The 20,093-nt window shown below is 37.1% G+C and overlaps 1 protein-coding gene across 2 annotated transcripts in view; it reads left to right on the plus strand.

Moving 5' to 3' along the window:
• DSC3 (desmocollin 3) overlaps window positions 1-20,093 on the plus strand; it is a 52,299-nt gene that overhangs the window by 13,123 nt on the left and 19,083 nt on the right. For both annotated transcript variants that reach the window (XM_058692442.1, XM_058692443.1), the window contains exons 3-9: window positions 231-430; window positions 2,097-2,216; window positions 5,299-5,454; window positions 6,762-6,906; window positions 9,779-9,945; window positions 13,251-13,385; window positions 13,755-13,940. In XM_058692442.1, coding sequence (XP_058548425.1) covers window positions 231-430; window positions 2,097-2,216; window positions 5,299-5,454; window positions 6,762-6,906; window positions 9,779-9,945; window positions 13,251-13,385; window positions 13,755-13,940 — 1,109 coding nt within the window. The remainder of the gene's footprint in view (window positions 1-230; window positions 431-2,096; window positions 2,217-5,298; window positions 5,455-6,761; window positions 6,907-9,778; window positions 9,946-13,250; window positions 13,386-13,754; window positions 13,941-20,093) is intronic.

A 20,093-nucleotide genomic window follows, 5' to 3' on the forward strand; every position in this document is an offset into this window, starting at 1 on the left:
AACTGAGCCACCCAGGTGCCCAAGAATTCCTTTTTAACTGAAAGAAAAGTATCATTTTTTATACATGTGAAGAAAACTAGTTAAGATATTTGGTAAATGCAGAGTGATTGATTTATTTCATTCTACTTCATGATTCTGAAGAAAATGTATACATTATCTTAACATGTCTTTTTTTTTTTTTTTCTTTTGCATGTGTTTCTACTTTACAACTTGGAAACTTTTGCTTGCAGTTAATTTGAAAGAGTGCCTCAGGTCTGCAGACCTCATCCGGTCAGGTGACCCTGATTTCAGAGTTCTAGATGATGGATCAGTATACACAACTAGCACCGTGGTGTTGTCTGATGAGAAAAGATCATTCACCATATGGCTTTCTGACTCCAGGACACAGGCACAGAAGGAGATTAAGGTGCTCCTGGAACATCAGAAGAAGGTATTCAAAACACGTTGATATTTTCAGGCGTGCTTTTCTTTTCATTTAAATATTTCATTAAAAATTGTAAAGAGGACAAAAAGATAATTGGGTTTTTAATCCTCCTCTTCTCCTTTCCCTTCAGTTTGCTTTCTCTCCCTCCCTCTCTTTCTTCTTCCCTTTTCCCCACCAACACAGGCTGAACATGTGTTTGGGTTTGGCCTTGTGAAATCTACATGGCATCTCCTTTGGGAAGGCTTCTTCCACTTCTAAAGTCCAACTAATTGCCTTCATGTGTCCGTGTCTGTCAGTTTGGTTGCCCCTCTTTTATAAGCATTTGGGATTTTTTATTTGTGTAAACAATTTGTCTGTAGTTGTTGAGGGCACAAATTGATCCTTTTTCTGCTTATGGTCTCAGTAATACCTAATTCCCGAGTCAATAGGTGTATGTTAAATTCACGTTAGGTGCAGAGGTTCCCCGTGAATAAGAGGTTGATTTCAAGTGTCACAGTGATTCTGGTGTTAAAATAGGATGGAAATCCTGAAGTGTGTAGGTATGAATAAAAGTATATGTGGCATGGTATTGGCAGTTCTAGAATCCACATCATGAGAAATGTCATTGTGAAAGCAGTCACAAAAAAGATTAAAGGTTTAGAGTGGATTACAATGAATCCGTCTTAAGTGTATTAATGATAAAATTAATTTAAATGACTCTTTAGCACATCAATAAATGTTTAATAAAATTATTTATGTATTAATTCTCAGGAAATAAATTTCTTCCTTGCAACACCATGAAATGAAATAGAAATCACTAAAAAGTCCCATCCAGCTTTTTGCAGTGATGGGAATGTTCTGTAATCGGCATGGCCTGATCTAGTAGCCCAATATTAATGGCTACTGAGCACTCGGCATGTGGCTAGTGCCACTGAAGGATGGAATTTTACATTTTATTTAATTATAATCAATTTAAATTTAAATACAGTAAAACCGTGGTTTGTGACTATAATTTGTTCCAGAAACATGCTTGTAATCCGAAGCATTTGTATATCAAAGGAAATTTCAAGAACCATTGGCTCAGTTATGATCATGTGACGTTCGATGTCACATACTACTTGTATTGCAAGACATCGCTCATTTATCAAATTAAAATTTATTAGAAATGTTTGCTCGTCTTGCAACCCTCTCAGAACAAGTTACTTACTTGCAATCCAAGGTCTTGCTGTAATCAGCCTATGGCTAGAGCTACCATATTGGAGAGTGCAGATGGGAGTGATAAGGCAATGAAGAGCATGCATTTTCTTGCTCTGGTTCTTCTGAGACTGTGAGGTTTTAGCAGAAAGAACAGGTAAGGGCCATCTATAGATTGTTATAAAGAGAATGTGTTCACTATGTGTATTTGGGAAAGAAGGAAAACTAAGAGTGCACTGATGATTTTCCTAACCTTGAAAGTATAGTCAGTGTTAGAAAGATATACAAAATGAAATTCTTCAGTTTATGAAACCTTTAAAATGTGGATGCATTCTTTCTTACCCACCTAATGCAAAAAAGCCTTAAAAAATACTTTAAAAAACTCCTGAGACTGAGCCTCCAGGGAGGCATTAGGTTTAGGGACCGGCTACTCATTTGTAACAACGTCGTCATTGGCTGTGGTACTTTTATTTATCTAATTTCCTTTCTCTAAATTCAGGTGCTGAGGAAAAGACATGCTAAAGAAGCCGTTCTCAGGCGTTCCAAGAGGAGATGGGCCCCTATTCCCTGTTCAATGCAAGAGAATTCACTGGGCCCCTTCCCTTTGTTTCTTCAACAAGTAGGTTTTACATTCTTTCTGATTGGGAAGGTTTTGATTCCAGAGCCTGTTTTGTTCAGGCTTCGCAACTCTTTAGACATTTAAATAAGCAGATTTGATTGAAGATTTTCATGAAGTATAATAAAAGTGAGTAAAATGAGAAAATCACTAAAAAACTAAGAATAATATGAGAGAGAATGCAGCCACTAAAAGATCTTTATTAGTTTTTTCATTCGTTTAGCAGCTACTTCTTGAGCACCTACTATGTCCCATGGAAGGTACTGCTGTAAGTATGACACTAGAAATAAATTTAGTCATACCCTTGCTCTCCTGTAGGCTATTCTAGTGAGGAAGAAGGGTAGGCAGGTGGTTACAATACTGAGTGATAGGTGCTGTGGTAGAGATGGTTTGGGTGATCTGAGAATTCATGGGGTCAGCACCGAGTCCTGAGATGAAATGTGGTACAAATCAAGGAAAGACTTAGAGGAGGAGACAGCAGAGGGTGGACCTGAAGGATGAAAACATTGTGCAAGTAAATAATTGTGGAGAAGGCGAGCTCGTTGGAGGAGTCCTCCAACTTATGATGGGGCTGGAGCAGGGAGATGGGGCAGAGGGCGCAGGTAGACATTAAACCATAATGGACCATGTGTGTCCTGTTAGGGAGTTCAACTTTTTCCTAAAAACAAGGAGAAGTTTTTAATCAGGTCAAGTTTACTTTTCATAAAGATCTACATGGAACACATACAACGAAAGCCGTTGCTGAAGTAGGGCTGTGGCCTGGTGCTTGCTTTTTTCTGTGATTGTGGCTGATGTTTCATTCCAGCGGTGGGATCTGTGTCCTATTTGTTGATGTTTTTAACTGTCTTTCCAGTGTCTTTCGCACTTTTTCAAAAATTCTGTTCATCGCTAGACCTTATTTTTCCTTTTCAAAAAAAAAAAATATATATATATTTAATATTTATTTATTTTTGAGTGAGAAAGAGCACAAGAGGGGTAGAGGGGCAGAGGGAGAGAGAGAATCCCAGGCAGGCTCTGTGCTGACAGCACAGAGCCCAATGCAGCGCTCAATCCCACGAACCATGAGATCATTATCTGAGCCAAAATCAAGAGTCAGACATTTAACTGATTGAACCACCCAGCCACCCCTCAAATTTTGTATTTTAAGCACTGATGAAGCATATTAAGACATGATTTCTGATTACCAAAGTTATACTTATCATAGCTGATTTTAGCCTTTGCATCGCTAATCTTGTCACCACTTCTCAGTCCTCATTTCCTTGACCTGTGTACATTTGCCATAGCTGACCCTTCCCTCTTCCTCCAAATACTTTATTCACTTGGCTTCTAGAACACCACTCATCTGGTTGTCCATTTACCTCCCTGGCCACTCTTTCATACTATGTTTTGCTAGTTTTTCCTCATTCCCATGTTTCCTCTTCTGTGAACTTGGAGAGCTCCAGCCTCGACCCACGAACCTTGTCTTTTGTTTCTTTATATTCACTGCCTTGATAATCTCATCCAGTCTTGTAGCTTTGAGTACTGTTATCTGTTGGAGACTTAAGACTTCATATTTCTAGGACAGACTGCCTAATTGCTATTTCTACTTGAAAGCTTAACGGATATTTCAAACTTAACATATGCAGAAAACAAAAAGTTTGTGTTTTCTCCTAAAAACATCCAACCGTCTCAGTTAATGACACCTCATTCTTTCAGTTGTTAGGGCATCAGAGTCGGTTTGGTAAGGTTTTAGCTGTAGAGAACATACGTCTCTCTAAGTAGTTAACAGAGAGTGATTTATTACAGCACATAAGCCATTTATAGAATTGTGGCGGGGACTGAAGAAACAAACTTTAGGTTGAACTTTCAGGAATGAGTCTCCAAGCTACACTGCAGAATCCACAACCAAGGGACATGCTGTTTCCTCCATGATGGGGTAGCAAATAATTCAGGAACCAAAATGTCACTAAGTGGCTTATGCATGACAGATTTATTTATTTGATGTGAAAGTATGATCTGGTAGAGATATTTAATATAAAAAAATCACCAGGGACCTAGGCTTTTTTTTTTTTTTTTTTTTTTTTTTTTTTTTTTTTTTTAGTTTGACCATCTCTGCAGGTTCAAGAGAGTGCATCATTGTGTATCCACATGGGGGGACCCATTCCTTCACTTTCTAGGCACAGTCTAGATGTTGCATATATAATTTTTGGTTATATCTCATTGACGTGATCTTTTCATGTGGCCATACCTAATTGTAAGGGAGCCTGGGAAGTGTCTTTCTTTTGGGAAATCTTGCACTCAGCTATAAATTCTAATACAAAGGAACATGGGCAGGATAGATATTAGGGGATGTCAGCACCCTCTGACATAGTGTCATCTTCACGCTACACGTCCAACCCATTGACAAATCCTGTTGGCTGTACCTTCAAGTTATATACAGAATCTAAGCACTTCTCACCATCTCTACTGCTACAGGCTGTCTAACAAACCATCATTACTCCCATGAATTCTTACAGTAACCAAGTGGGCTTCCTGCTTCTTTGCTTACCTACCCACCCACCCCCATTTAGTCCTAAAAAAACACCAAGTATTATCTTTTTAAAATATAACTTACACAATATCACTCTTGTCTAAAGTTTCCAATGGCTTTCCACCTGTTTGTAGGGAAGAGTCAACAGCATTGAAATCCCTGATATGATGTGGCCTTATCTCCTACTTCTTGCTGACTACTGGCTTTCCCTGCTGCAATCACAGTGGCCTCTTTGCTGCACCTTGAACACTCCGGACACAACCCTCACCTTTGTTATTCATGTTTCCTCTGCCAGGAAGAGTCTTCCTTGTATAGGTTATGGTTTATTGTTTTTAATTAGATTTTCTTTGGTTACTCTTTATGTTGAACATTATTTTCATTAAATTGAGCAGTTTAAAAAATCTTTTACCGAATGCTTCTTACTGTTTTGTGCATCGATGAAATGATAAATGTGATTATTATTTTCCCAAAGCGTATTTAATATAAAAAGATATAAATGCATAAGCTACATAAAAAAGATAGCATTTTAACAGATTTTGATTTAAAATTTTTACATCTGTGTTTTTTTCCTCTTAGGTTCAATCTGATGCAGCACAGAACTATACCATTTTCTACTCAATAAGTGGGCATGGAGTTGACCAAGAACCTTTAAATTTGTTTTTCATAGAAAGAGACACTGGAAATCTGTATTGTACCCGGCCTGTGGATCGTGAAGAATATGAAGTTTTTGATGTAGGAGTTTTATTGATATGCATGATTTTAAATGATTAAACTGTGTTTCTTCTGATACCCTATGGACTCTTTTCTGTCTTCCATCGTTCTCTTCTTAGAGTCAAAAGAAATAAGTTGTGCAGTATTTTGGAATATTTGATTTGCTCTTTATCTTAACTTCTGTTAGGTAAGCCTAAAATGAGCAAAGAGGTTTAGTTGTATTTGGATGTATATTCCAGTATATTTCCAAGAGTTGGTTTTGTTTATGAGGTGCTTTCTCTCTCTGGTCATGCTACATTTTCCTCTCTCCAGGACATGGCCACAGTTGATTAGAAGGGTCTTCTCTCCTTCCTCCTCCTCCTTCTCCTCCTCCTCCTCCTCCTCCTTCCTCTTCTTCTTCTTCTTCTTTTTCTTCTTTTAGTTTTCTTTTTTTTCCTTCCTTCCATTTGTGTGATTCTCTGACCATGTCTGGGAACTAGATAAGGGAGCAAAAGTGGGAGACCAAATGCAAACAAGGTTAATAAGCCAGTCTTCTGATATTGATGAGCTTACAATCAATGGAGAATAACTCAGACAATTTTCAGTGTAATATGGTAAGTTGTATGAGGTCATGTGGTTATCCCTGTGGTGCAGGGGGGAATGTTCCTCCATAGGAAAGAGGGATTCTCTTCCTAGAAGAAGGAAGAGATGCTCGTAAGCAAATATGACTGATGTCCACCACATGACATTTCTTTGCTTTTGGTTAGAAAATTTTTAACTCGGTGTTATAATCACATGCTGAATAGAAATACATTCTATTTGATATTACATTGCCCTTCGATTACTTAGCAATGTGGAAACTGGTAAATGCATTTTGTCAGAAAAACTCTTATAAATAAGTGATTTATGAAGTAAAACAATAAAAGGGCTTTGCTAGTTACAAATGGAAAAATCATGGTATTATTTAGATGATGTAGAGTAGGGATTTTTCTGTTTGCAGTGAGTTTAATTGTTGTCCCCAGTATAACTTTCTGATTATGGATAGAATATGGATTATGGATAGAATAAGACTATAATCTGAGTCTAATGGACAGAATTATCTCTGACTTGGCTGTACTATGGGGTTTTATTCAAAGTGTAGCCCTTTCTACTAAATATTGGATGCTCTTTACTGTACTTGAAGTGTTTTCCATTTGATGCTTGGGTGATTAAAAAAGAATTGAGTAGAAGTTTTTAGTGGTTTGTTATCGAAAAGATTTGCAAAGAAGGTAGCAGGTAAAGCATAGTGTTCTCTCTTGCTAGAATCTTGTATTAATGGACTATTGATAGTGTTTTTTCCTGTTTTACAGTTGATTGCCTATGCCTCAACTGCAGATGGGTATTCAGCAGACATGCCTCTTCCACTGCCCATCAGAGTGGAGGATGAAAATGACAACCACCCTATTTTCACAGAAGCTATTTATAATTTTGAAGTTCCAGAAAGTAGCAGACTTGGTAAGATAACTTTTTTAAATTGAACTTTCTTGCATATGGCTTCTTTTGCCATTTGTATTTTTTTCTTTTAGGAACTGTATGTGCATTTCCTTTGCTCTTATGTTCCTTGGTGTTTATCTTGCTCTTAACTGTTTCTTTTTTTAAATCTACGTAAAAATGCTCTTTACATATTAAGGTTATTAACCTATTGTTGCACTGCAAATATTTTCCCATTGTATTGCTGCTTTTCAGTTTACTTTTTGAGGTACAGAGGTTCAGGACTTGCATTTAGTTAAATCAATCCTTATTCCTTTTGGACTTTATGGTAACAGAACTTCTAAAAGTAAAATGTATTATGCTAAATATCTTTGTGCACATTTTTTTGAGACATTGGGTTTTTTTATACTCAAGACCAGATTATCCTGAGATGATATCAAACCAGTATCTACTTTCCAGAATACATTTAATCCTATCACATCCAAACAGAGTGTAACCTATAGGATATTACAAGAGTTTGGTGTGGTCTATATGATACCAATTAATTATAAAAGCGGATAACAGTTATTTAATCTTGGAATCATATTCAATTTATATACTTTATTACACTTGATCATTTTGTGGATTTATCATCATTCTCTTCTCTAATACAGGACATATAGGATAGAATTACAATAAAATTAAAATTAATATCAATATTTATATTAGGTTTTATTTAAGGAGGTGTTAAATGACATCTACTGAGAACACAATTTTTTAAAGCTCTAATTTATATTACCTCTTTTCTTAAAACTGCTACTTTACTACTTCCAATTTGGAATGAATATGGGGATAACTCTAGAGAAGCTTACATCACATATTCTAAACACTTGCTCAGACATGGAAAGCCAAAATGTTCAGGTTAGTTGGCCCTGATGTCTTCTGAGACTTGCAACATGGAAAGTAGCCATTCACAATAAAGTTGAAAGAATGTGGACTCATTCATAAAGGATGACTTTGCTAAATTGCCTATTAAAGTTTCTAGTAGTTACTTAGGTCTTCAGTATATTTTTATATCTGCTATACCCCTTTATATTTTACTTGGATAATTTGATGTCATAGATGTTAGCCTCCTTATTACTCATATGGTACAATTAAAAAAATAAAAATTGTTGGTTTGGAGTTTAAAAAACCTAGTTTTTGATTTGGGGTCTGTTATTAATTCACTGTGGGAAATGGTGGAAGTCCCTTTGAGTTCCCTGACCTGTAAAAGGAGTTAATTACATTAGATGACCTATAATATTTTCAGCTTCAGTGTGACTGTGACTCTGGTACAATTTACTTTTTTTTTCAAAGAGAGATTATTGGTTTCAAAGTCTTTCTTGAGAATTCTCTTCTTTATGATAGTGATAGATGAGAACCAAGGGCAAGTACTTTGATTCCCAGATGAACCCAAGGTACTTTAAGCAACCCACACGAGAAGGTTCAGACCAGTTTGGGCTGTGATACTCTGAACTGCTGGGTGTTCTTTGAGTTTGCCTTAATTCACACACAGAATTTGGGACATGGGGTGCTCAACTAATATTTAAGTATACTGCTCATGAAAAGGGGTTTTGAAGATTTTCAGAGGATTTTCTGTGATAAGTAAAACAGTTTTTAATCCAGAGAATTAACATAGTGTTTGTGTCCTGTCAGTAAAATCTCAGGAAGAAAATATTCTGCCTTAAAAAGATTAGGAACTTTTTTTCTATGCAAACATAGATGAATAGCATTTGTTTTCTCATAATAAGATAATTACTTCATGTCTTCATATTGATCCACTGCAAAAGTCTTGTCACTATTTATGAATATGTAACTGGACATTCTCTATAATGTTTATCTATCTGTGTGTGTGTGTGTGTGTATGTATCTGTTCATGTACACACACATATATACAAATTTTAAAGACATTACAGTGAAAACTATTTAAAACTAATATTTCTGGAATTAATTGGTTTTTATTTCCTTCAAATACTGTATTTCAGCAAACGTGTGTGTGTGTGTGTGTGTGTGTGTGAATATGTGTGTGACTGTATATGTCTATGTATTTGTTCTTCAGGCCAGCCCTTACTGGGCTATAGGCAAAGTGGATCTATGTATTACATTTCCATGGGCAATGGAACACTGACCTTACATTGGACAATACCACCTGTTTGTACTCTTTGATATGTATAATCTTTTACCTGAGCAATATTCTTACATTCCATACAGATGACAAATATTAATAGCTCCAAATGAAGAAACAATTGACCTAAATTCTCCCTGAAGGATGAATAGTATGAAATCCCTTACCGAGGATTAAGTGGGGCTGAGGGCAGTGCGGTGTGGATGCTAAGCAGGTGAAAGATAATGAAACACGTTAAAGACTGGCACAAAAAAGAAAAAATACTGGAATAGAGACTAGACTGTGAAAGGTCAAGTTGACCACTTATACAGTTATACCCCAAGTCAGTCTTGATTTATCTATTAATCAGAAATTCAATTAAAAAATCTGATTTACTTAGGAAACATGATTTCTCTCTCCAGCTTGGTTTGTTATTGCAGTATGTGGGAATATGTGTTGAAATTATTCTTGATTGCCATTTAAATAAGTTTTTAGTAATTTCTTATCAAAATTTTTTTAACTGTGAGCAAAGTAGAAGTGTGCCTTGATATAGAGTCTCATAATGTTTATATTATAAATTTGAAGCCCTCTTCATTGGTGCTATTGAAAGATGGAACATGTCTCATAAGAAACCCATTTAAAATTAGATTTCCACTACCATTGTCAAAATTTGAAAAGTGTAGATATTCATAAATATGTTTTGCAGTTCTGCAAATTAAAGACTCTTTTCTTTTTCTTTTCTTTCTTTTTTTTTTTTTTTTTGAAAACATGTAGGTACTACAGTGGGAGTGGTTTGTGCCACAGACAAAGATGAACCGGATACGATGCACACACGCCTGAAGTATACCATTTTGGAGCAGACCCCGAAGTCCCCGGGGATCTTCTCTGTGCATCCGACCACAGGTGTCATCACCACAGTCGCTCATTATTTGGACAGAGAGGTAGCTTTCCACTCCTTAGAATATAATTTTACCAGGGGCTTAGATCCCTACGCCATTTACTGTAGTTTGCTCTCCCGTGAACTTAGGAGTTTCTATTTTCTTTTATTTAGGTGTAAGACAATAAGAATTTCCAGCCATGTTATATGTTTTTTTTTTTTAAATATGACTTCTGTTTCCTTATGTAAGGAAAGCCATTGGAATAGAAGTACAGATCAATTGGTGTTTAGAAGGAGTGGGAACAAAATACATTTCTTATGAAAGTTGCTGCTGTTGAATATTATTCTGTTCTTATGTGTGACTAATTGGTTTCAGCTCAGGAAAGCCTTCAATTCTCATGTAGGACAATTAATTTTGCATGCTCCATGGGTTTAGATCCCATGCGGATTCCTATCCAGTTATTGTGGATATGTATTTTTTATTAGGAAGGAATTAGTTGATGGCTTATTATGAAATCTGTAACACTATTTGGATCATAGTACTAGCACACTATCAGGTATATAGCATTTTATGTTCAAATTCTTCATGCATAATTATGTTCGATCTTTATAATTTCCTCGTTTGACTAGATAGGTTGTTACATCCAATCTATAGAGGACAAACATGACAGAAAGATTGATTGACTCACCAGAAACAAATCATTGAACTCAATCTTCTAATTTTTGTTACTCTTGCTCTATTTTGTCAGCCTGTGTTTAACTCACAGACCTGAATTCCTGACTGAGGCAGATTAATCAATTTCATGTGTACAAAATAGCTCTATTAAAACACTCAGTGGTTCCCACTGCACCCTGAATAACACAAATAGAAGGATCGATATGACTTGGACAGATAATGTACAGAAGTAATCAGTGGAATTGGTTGCCAAAGAAAAAGGAAGGGATGATGAGAAGCCACGGAAAGAAATCAAAAATAGCACAAAGGTTTTATTTGTCATTATTTTTATTTTTGGGTGTGGTCAGTACATTTTATGTGATAAAGCACGTGATGATAATAACAAATGGGAAGGTTTGAAGGAGCAAGATGAGTGTGTTTTTTGTATATGTGGAAGAGGTAGAGCTGATATAGTGACCAGGTGAAAACAAGCATTTTCCCTCAGTTTTTACACATTGACAGTGAGGCTTAGAAAAATTAAATAATTTAAGGGCACACAGCCTGTAAGATACAGATTTGTGGTCACACCCAGGTCTGCTTTCCTGATCAAAAAAAGTCAACAGAGGGGGGCCTGGGTGGCTCAGTGGGTTGAACATCCTACTTTTGATTTCAGCTCAGGTCGTGATCTCACGGGTTTGTGAGTTCAAGCCCCACGTTGGGCTCTGTGCTGATAGTGTGGAGCCTGCTTGGGATTCTATCTCCCTATCTCTCTGTCCTTGCCCTGCTTGCTCTCTATCTCCCTCTCAAAATAAATACAAATAAACTTAATTTTTTTTTTTTAAGTCAACAGGATTTTGGGGGGAACTGCCACAAAGTGTGTTGTGGGGAACAACACAGGAAATAAAGAAATGAACAAGGGAGATATAAAAACAAAACCAGTGCGGGGTGCCTGAGTGGCTCAGTCAGTTGAGCATCCGACTTCAGCTCAGGTCGTGATCTCGCGGTCTGTGAGTTCGAGCCCCGCGTTGGGCTCTGTGCTGACAGCTCAGAGCCTGGAGCCTGCTTCAGATTCTGTGTCTCCCTCCGTCTCTGCCCCTCCCCTGCTCATGCTCTGTCTCTCTCTCTCTCTGTCTCTGTCTCTCTGTCTGTCAGAAATAAACATTAAAAAAATTAAAAAAAACCAAAAAAAACCAAAAAAACCTCCAGTGCATTTAGAGGAAGAAGAAGCAGGGTATCAGAGAGTGGAGCCAAAGGAGGAGCATCTCAGGGTGAGAATGTTGGTTTCCAGAAAATGGAGAAAAGTAAAAAAACAAAATGAAACAAAACCAAAAGGAATAGCTAAAGAATAGTAAGAGAGAAGAGAAAGTTAACAGGATTGTGTCACAAAGTAATCAATTCATCATCCATCACCACCCCGCCATTTGCAAAACTCTGTTCACAGAAAGTCAACAGTGACCTCCCAGTTGCCAAATCCACCTGTTACCCAAAGCCCCTGTCCGTTGTTGGCACTTGCTAAAACTCTCTCTTCTCTTGGATTTCTGGTTCTTTTCCTGTTTCTCTGATCTTTCCTTTTTATTGTCCATCGCTTAGTCTTCTTACTTCCCCCATGCTTGACATGCCACTGTTACTTCTATCCTTGGCTCTTCTTATCCTTTAACCTCTTTTCGATAAATCTGATGCCTGCTACAATTTCAGCCACCATCTACATACTAATGGCTCCCAGAGTGGTATTTCTGGCTATGAACTTTCCTGTAAGTAGGGGGCCACACATCCAAGTGTCTTCTGAACATTTCTCCTTAGATTTCCCATAGGCACATAAAATTCAGTATATGCCAGGCACAACTCATTCTTTTTGGCCATTTTTGCTCACCCTGCTAGTGCTCACTTCCTCAGAGCACAGGCTGTCCTTCTGCATTTGCTACATTGGTTGGTGATACCTCTCTGCTTTATCCAAATAGGACACCTGAGCATAATTCTCAACTCTCTCTTCTCTGAAATTATATATAGAATCTACCATCACATCCTACTAAATGCTAACTCCCAAGAAGCTTACTGTCACCCTTACTCTCTGTCCTCATTGCCACTGCTTCAGACGTGGATCACCTATCTTAGACTATTTCAGGAGCTTTTTAACTGGTTTCCTTTTTTTTTTAACTTTTAAAAATTTATTTATTTATTTTGAGAGAGAGAGAGACAGCGAGCAGGGGAGGGACAGAGCGAGAGGGAGAGAGAGAGAATCCCTAGCGGGATCTGCACTGTCAACACAGCCTGATGCGGCTCAGTCTCACCAACTGTGGGATCATAACCGGAGCTGAAACCATGAGTCTCATGCTTAACTGACTCAGCCACTTAAGAGCCTCTAACTGATTTCTTTGACTTTCAGCTCCGTTTACTTCAAATTATGCTGAATCTACATTAAGAATATTCTTTCTGAAACTCCAGTGTTCTTATTTTGTGCTCCCCCTATGACTCCTATAAAACTTTTCCCTATTAGCCAATTAAAATATGTCTAAATTCTTCATATGGCTCTTTGTAATTTAACCTCTGTCTACCTTTCCAGCTTATCCCTGTCTACCCAATTCTTAAAGTGTCTGCAAATATGGAATCAAATAAAAGCGTGGATTCACACAAATGGAAGACTACACAACTGAAGTTTCATTTATAAGTTGGAGCAAATGTTTTCAAAACTAATTAAGTATTTGCTTTGTTTCCAGACTGTAGATAAGTACTCACTGATAATGAAAGTACAAGACATGGATGGTCAATTATTTGGATTGATGAGTACATCAACTTGCATCATAACAGTTAAAGATTCAAATGACAATGCACCCACTTTCAAACAAAATACTGTAAGTATATAATATCAAAATCTGTGTCTACTTGTCAATTGTTATTGGTTATTTAATATAAATTAATAACATATGTGTCATGCTTTGAAGTATGTATGTTTATTTTATGAATAAAATTAAAGTTTGAACAGCTGACATATAAATCTCCTTTATTTATTCATAGTAGTATTTTATCCTCTTGTAACATTTGTCTTCATTTGTAACGAATTTCTTTCATTTCAAAGATAATCCTTTGAAAGATTCATGGCTTTCAAATACACTAGCTAAAAACTATAAGAACCAATACTTTTGGAGTGGAAGAAATACTTTACTTTCTTTGTAAAACTTCTCTTTATAAAGTAAGTTTTTAATGAGTTCTTTCTGTTTCAGTATGAAGCATCAGTAGAGGAAAATGCATACAATGTGGAGATCTTACGCATATCTATAGAAGATAAGGATTTAATTAACACTGCCAACTGGAGAGCCAATTTTACCATTTTGAAGGGGAATGAGAATGGACATTTCAAAATCAGCACAGACAAAGAGACTAATGAAGGTGTTTTGTACGTTGTAAAGGTACAGTAATAATGGATACTTGACAACTTGGCAAGTTAACAAGTTCTCTTCAACTATTGGTTTAATCAACCAAATAGTTTCAGATCAAAGAATCCACAAGATGGAATAGAGCTTCGTCTGTTTAGTCCAACTGTTCCCATTGAATGCTGTCTTTCTTCCATAATTTTGTTGCCAGTCATTAGTCACCTAGCTTATGCTTGAACATTCTCAGTTCTGAGGATCTCCATTGGCAGCTTATTCTGTTTTTGGAGAGCTCTGATTCTCAGAAGTCCTTACTTCTACTGTGCTCGAATTATTGTCCTTCTATCCCATGTCTAGGTTCTGTCTTTAATGGTCTGGCTCTAATCCTATACAGAAGTATAATTCTTTTGAAAAGTTTGCTGTGTCCATTTGAAACGTACTTTCTCTAGGATAAATATTCCTAATTCCTTTAACTATTCCTTACATGATATAATTCAGAAGCCCATAGTCTTCTCACTTACTCTCTTTCTGGAATATATGCCTGGTTGTATCTGATCCTTTATAGGTGATTTTGAGGGTGAAATACAGTGTTGTATCAGACAGCATATATCTTTATTCTATATATTGTGTTTTTGGTTGCCCTGTTTCATTCTAGGGTCCAGGTTATGAGGGCAGAGAAGGCCCTATTTGGGAAGGACCCTTGGTTTTATATTTGTAGCCCCGAACAAGGAAGAAAATTGTCCTATGGGCAGGTAAAGGAGTCATCCATTGAATAAAGCAAACTTCCCTGCCAACAACAATATGGTGTAGACTTTGATATAACAGTATCTATTTGTAGTTATTTCCTCACTAAAATTTTCCACAGATTATGTAATCAACTTTGGCAAGTTCTATCCAGATGTGAATAGTCAAATATATTTGTTCTAGATGACTCTCAACATCAAACCTCCCTCTATTTCAGTTTTCTATAATATGATCCACTCAAATTGAATACTAAAAGCAGCCACTTAAGAAAAATGAAGTTTTATAATTGATAGTAGTAGGAAAGGAAATAAGCAGGTGGTACTGGTCATATTTTCTTTGTGTTGGCCCACCTCAGTCAGTCTTCCTTTGGACTCTCCAGAAAGCAGAACACAAGGCAAGGACCTCAGTGAAGGAAACTATTTAGGAAGTGGATCCTAGAAAGCCAGAGTAAAAATGGAAAATTAAGACAGAAAAGAACGAAAAGCCAATCAAGTCTGCATTATTGACTTAGTCACCTCTGGTGTTCAATCATGCAATGAACCATGTAGAATGTACTTCAGAATTATCTCCTCAAAAAATGGTACCCAGGGCATTTGTCCATCAACTCCCATTGTTGATACCCATGCCTCACTGGTTGAAGGTTGCTTCCAGGGAACCTCAGCTCTCCTGCACTTCTGAGCATGGCTGTGCCTGCCTGAGAGAGAGCTGCTTAGCTTTGGACCAAACTTTGAATCTGAAGAGCTGAATCTTTGTGCACTTGAGGTGTGAATCTATCAGTATAAATGGTAGAGGTGTTCACCAGAGCTGCAGCTTAAGTCAGGTAGGCTGAGGGTCTGTGGTGTGTAATTCTTTTGAAAAAGGCTGCTATGCATCAGTTTCCAAAGCGGGACAAGCATTTGCCTCAAAATTGATGTGATTGGCAACAGATGTTTTGTTTAAGTTTTCTCCCGTACACCTTCCTCTGCATACCCCTCAACCCCACCTTTCCTTCTTTCTAGAAATAAGTCAAAGGAATAGTTTGAGATCCAAGATGGGTAGATTATGCCAACTGCGGTAGCTCAGGTCAAAGACCCATGCTCAGACCTTTTAGAGTGTTTTAGAGTATCTACTGCTTGGTTAGATACTTGGCTACTTCTCAGTTACAAGCTACTACTGCTTGGCTACTTTTCAGTTCTCTCTATTCAAGGCCATTATTAAAGACCTGTTATTATTATTTTTTAAATCGCAATAATTTTATCTTGGTTCGGGAGGCCAAATTTAAGTAATGCTAGGAATTAAATTTTTATTATGAGTTTTTTGACCAATACAAAATGAATTTTAGTAAACTTTAAAAAAAAATCATAGTATGTTAGCACATTTGATTTTTTTCATATTCAGAGTGGATTTTTCCTCCTCAAGGAATGTTTATCACAGAGACGTTAAGAAAAATGTTTGCACATATTTTCAGAAATAATAGACTATATTCTAGAATATCTCTTACTCCATGTGACTAATAAACATCTGGTGAAATATTTTATTTCTGGTGAACAGCTTCTGGGTACCATCCCAGGATTCTTTAGGAGAGAGAGCAATTACATGGTGATACTTTACTTTTTTTCACTGGTTCATTTTAAGTTAATTGGACATATGAAGAATATAGAAAAATCCACACACCCCTCCCTCCGCAATAAAATTTATATGCATTTAATCCCGTTATCTTTAAATATAAGATAGTTGCACTGATAATTATATCCTAGTTATTTTTTTAAATTTTTTAAATGTTTTTATTTATTTTTGAGAGAGAGAGAGAGACAGAGCATGAGCAGGGGAGGGGCAGAAAGAGAGGAAGACACAGAATCTGAAGCAGGCTCCAGGCTCTGAGCTGTGAGCCCAGAGCCCGATATGGGGCTCGAACTCACAGACTGTGAGATCATGACCTGAGCTGAAGTCGGACACTTAACCAACTGAGCCACCCAGTCACCCTATCCTAGTTTTTATATCTAGGAAATTCTTTTAGAATTTTAAAAGTAGTTACCAAGTACTGATCACCTTTCATGCCAAGGGAATGATACTAAACATAAACAACTAAACTAGTTGTCATATCCCCTTTAGGATACAATACTATTATTATCCCCATTTTACAATAAAAAATATAGTTTTCTTAATTTGCACAGTTTCTGTTTAAATCAATATTAGGTATGCTTTATAAAATTAATTTATTTTGCTGCTTTCCCCATGTTTTGAAATTGTAAAGGAAAAAAAACCCTCCAAAAATATACAGGATTCCAAAGATTTATTTTTAACTTTCATAACAACCCAGTGGTTGTTCCTATCATTCTTCCCATTTTCAGATGAAGAGGCTGAGTCAAAAGAAGTAAAGTCACTTGCCCCCATTCATAGAGATAGAAGGTGACAGATCCAGGATGCAAACTGAGACATTCCTGATGCAGAACCCTTCGTCAGAGCTACTGTGCTATTCTTCCTGCGTGGTACCCTTGGGGTCATGTTCCCCTTAGCTCTCCTCTTTCCCATACTTGGGTTACATGGCTTGATAAAATCATGACTTCAGTTGCACAAGGAGGTCTTCTCTTTTTGTATCTTCAATAAATTTCTACTTCTGTGAGTTTACTCTTTTTTTTTTAAATGTTTTTTTATTTATTTTTGAAGGAGAGAGAGAGACAGAGCATGAACAGGGTAGGAGCAGAGAGAGAGGGAGACACAGAATTTGAAGCAGGCTCCAGGCTCTGAGCCATCAGTACAGAGTCTGATGTGGGGCTTGAACCCACAAATTGTGAGATCATGACCCGAGCCGAAGCCGGATGCTCAACCGACTGAGCCGCCCAGGCGCCCCATCTGAGTTTACTCTTTAAATTATCTCCTTCCTCTGTCATTATTAGTTCCTTTGGTAGTTTTACCTTCCTTCTTTCTTTAAGCCATTCATAATATTCTCTAACATTTTGGGCAATAAAATTTGCATTCTCTATGGTATATCTTCCTTTCTATATTTTACGCGACCCCTTCGAAAATCTGAATTCATTACAGAGATCCTTTGGTAACTGCACTGGTCTTTAAAGTTATTGTATCCTTGGGGAGCCTGTGTGGCTCAGTCGGTTAAGTGTCTGACTCTTGATATCAGCTCAGGTCATGATTTTTTGGTCTGTGAGATTGAGCCCTGCGTCAGGCTCTGCATTGATAGTGTGGAGTCTGCTTGGGATTCTCTCTCTCCCTCTCTCTCTGCCCCTCCACCACTTGCTTTCTCTCTGTCTCAAAATAAGTAAACAAATATTTAAAAAATGTAAACGTACCTTATCTTTTACCTTGCTAAAGATTTGTGTTCGTGTACTTAAGTTATATGTTTAAGTACTTTGTAACATTGATGAGGTATCTTCTATTTTAAAACCAAACACTGTATAACCAAGGCATTTTGAAATCCATCTTTCTTTCACATAGGCTATGTACTTAATAATGGATAGGAATGAACTTTATTCATTCCTCTATACCAAAAAAGAATGAAATAATCAGTAATTCAAGCCAAAGATTGCTCAAATATACTTCTTTATCTGAACAAAGCTTCCAAACATTGTCTTGTTAGTTGGTGTCTCCTATTATGCATCACATTGGATGTTAACAAAAAATACATCACCTTTTTCTTTCGACTGGCTGTGTGACAGCCGGAGAGATTACTAAAACCTATAGTGTAAAGCACTCGCTGTGGGCTTACAATGTTAAATGTTATTCTTACAACAGTTGTGCAGAGGACGAAACTTAGTGTCAGAGAGATTAAGAAATTTACCCAAAGTGACACAGCTAGGATGCAGTAGGACAGGATTTGAGTGAAGGTCTCTTTGAATCCAAGTTCATGCTCTTAAGCACCATGTTCAATTGCTTTGCATAGCTATGTGATCTTGGAAATTAGCCTCTGTATTATCTATAGAATATAAATAATACTTCTCTCTGCCTCCCTAGTAGCTATTCAATTATAATAATGAAAGTGAAAACACTTGGTGAACTGTAGGATATTATTATTCTATTTTTAGAAGCCTTACATGTTCTTGGGTCTTGTGTTATAATTGTCCATGTCGGAGAACTTTTCTGGAACTGTAGACCCTGAGCTGATGCAGTCTTCAGCTCAGTCCTGGGTAATCTTTCCATCTCAGCATTTCCTTTCTATTTGAGCAGCAGCAGTTGCACATGGGCTTGATGAAGAAGATACTCTACTTGGTCATTCTCAACATAGAGAGTCCGCCGTAAAACAGCACTTCATTTTCTAGCGAGATACTAGCATCTCAGGGCAGATATAAGATATTTTTGAACATTTTTTTAGTTGATGAAACAGGTGCCTGGGTGGCTCAGTCGGTTGAGTGTCCAACTTTATTTACCGCAGGTCATGATCTCACGGTTTGTGAGTTCGAGCCCCACATTGGGCTCACAGCTGCTAGCCTGTCAGTGCAGAGCCCACTTTGGATCCTCTGTCCTCTTCTCTCGGCCCTTCCTCCGCTTGCATTCTCCCCGAAAGAAAGAAATATTAAAAAAAAATAATAAATGATGAAACATTAAAGCTACCGTGTGGTGGAAGAGAATTCCTGGTTTTTCATTAATCGCTGATTTCATCCTGCTAGATTTCCAATCTTGCAGAGTTTTAAGCCTCTAAACCAATATGCAGTGCAAACCTCGAACAATTACGTAAAGAAATTCTAAGGCTTTAGTAAGTGGCCCTGATCAAATCACTGCACCTCCCCCAGAGCAGCAGCTGTTTCCTGACTTTCTATCCATGCCTCATCTCCAATGAATGCTTTCATTCTCTGCATGATCATATATCAACACATGTAATTTGTGAGAGTGTTCATTAGCAATAGATAAACATATTAATTCTTTTTCCCTTCTTGCCTCTCTGTTTTCTAGAATGTTCATAAAAAATTTTTAAAAAGTTTCACCCATATTTTGTGGATTCTAAGATTCAGAAATTTTCTTGACTTCTTAGCGGACTTATGATATTAGTATCTCAGCTTGATAATAGCTAGGTATGGGGAAAGGTTTAAAATAAAAATGTTACCCCTCATTTTTTATTTTGTTCAATGGTCAGCCAGTGATGGTTTTGATAAGCAGAAAGAGAATCAAATAAAAAAAAAATACTTCAAATTTGCAGTACAATGTAAAATAATGTTATTATGGGTTTGCTTGATTCGCTGTCTAAAAATCAATTATAATCAAAGGATTCACTTAAATGTTTTTAGAGGCTGGTGAACCAATTAAGCAGCATAGTGTAGCAGAGGGATTATAGTGTGGTGGTTAAGGAAATGGACATAGTCAATAGGAGGTAGTGAGTCAAACAAAATTGCATTCTCCTGGAGTTAGATGCCCCTTCGGCTGGTCTGTTAGCGCTCTAAAGCAGGGTCATAAAAACACTGTCATCTCTCTGCATTGTCTCCAGGTTCAGAATAATCTTCCTTAGTAAGAATGAACTATGAG

This window comes from Neofelis nebulosa, chromosome 11, assembly GCF_028018385.1.
Source record: "Neofelis nebulosa isolate mNeoNeb1 chromosome 11, mNeoNeb1.pri, whole genome shotgun sequence".
Classification (NCBI taxonomy): domain Eukaryota; kingdom Metazoa; phylum Chordata; class Mammalia; order Carnivora; family Felidae; genus Neofelis; species Neofelis nebulosa.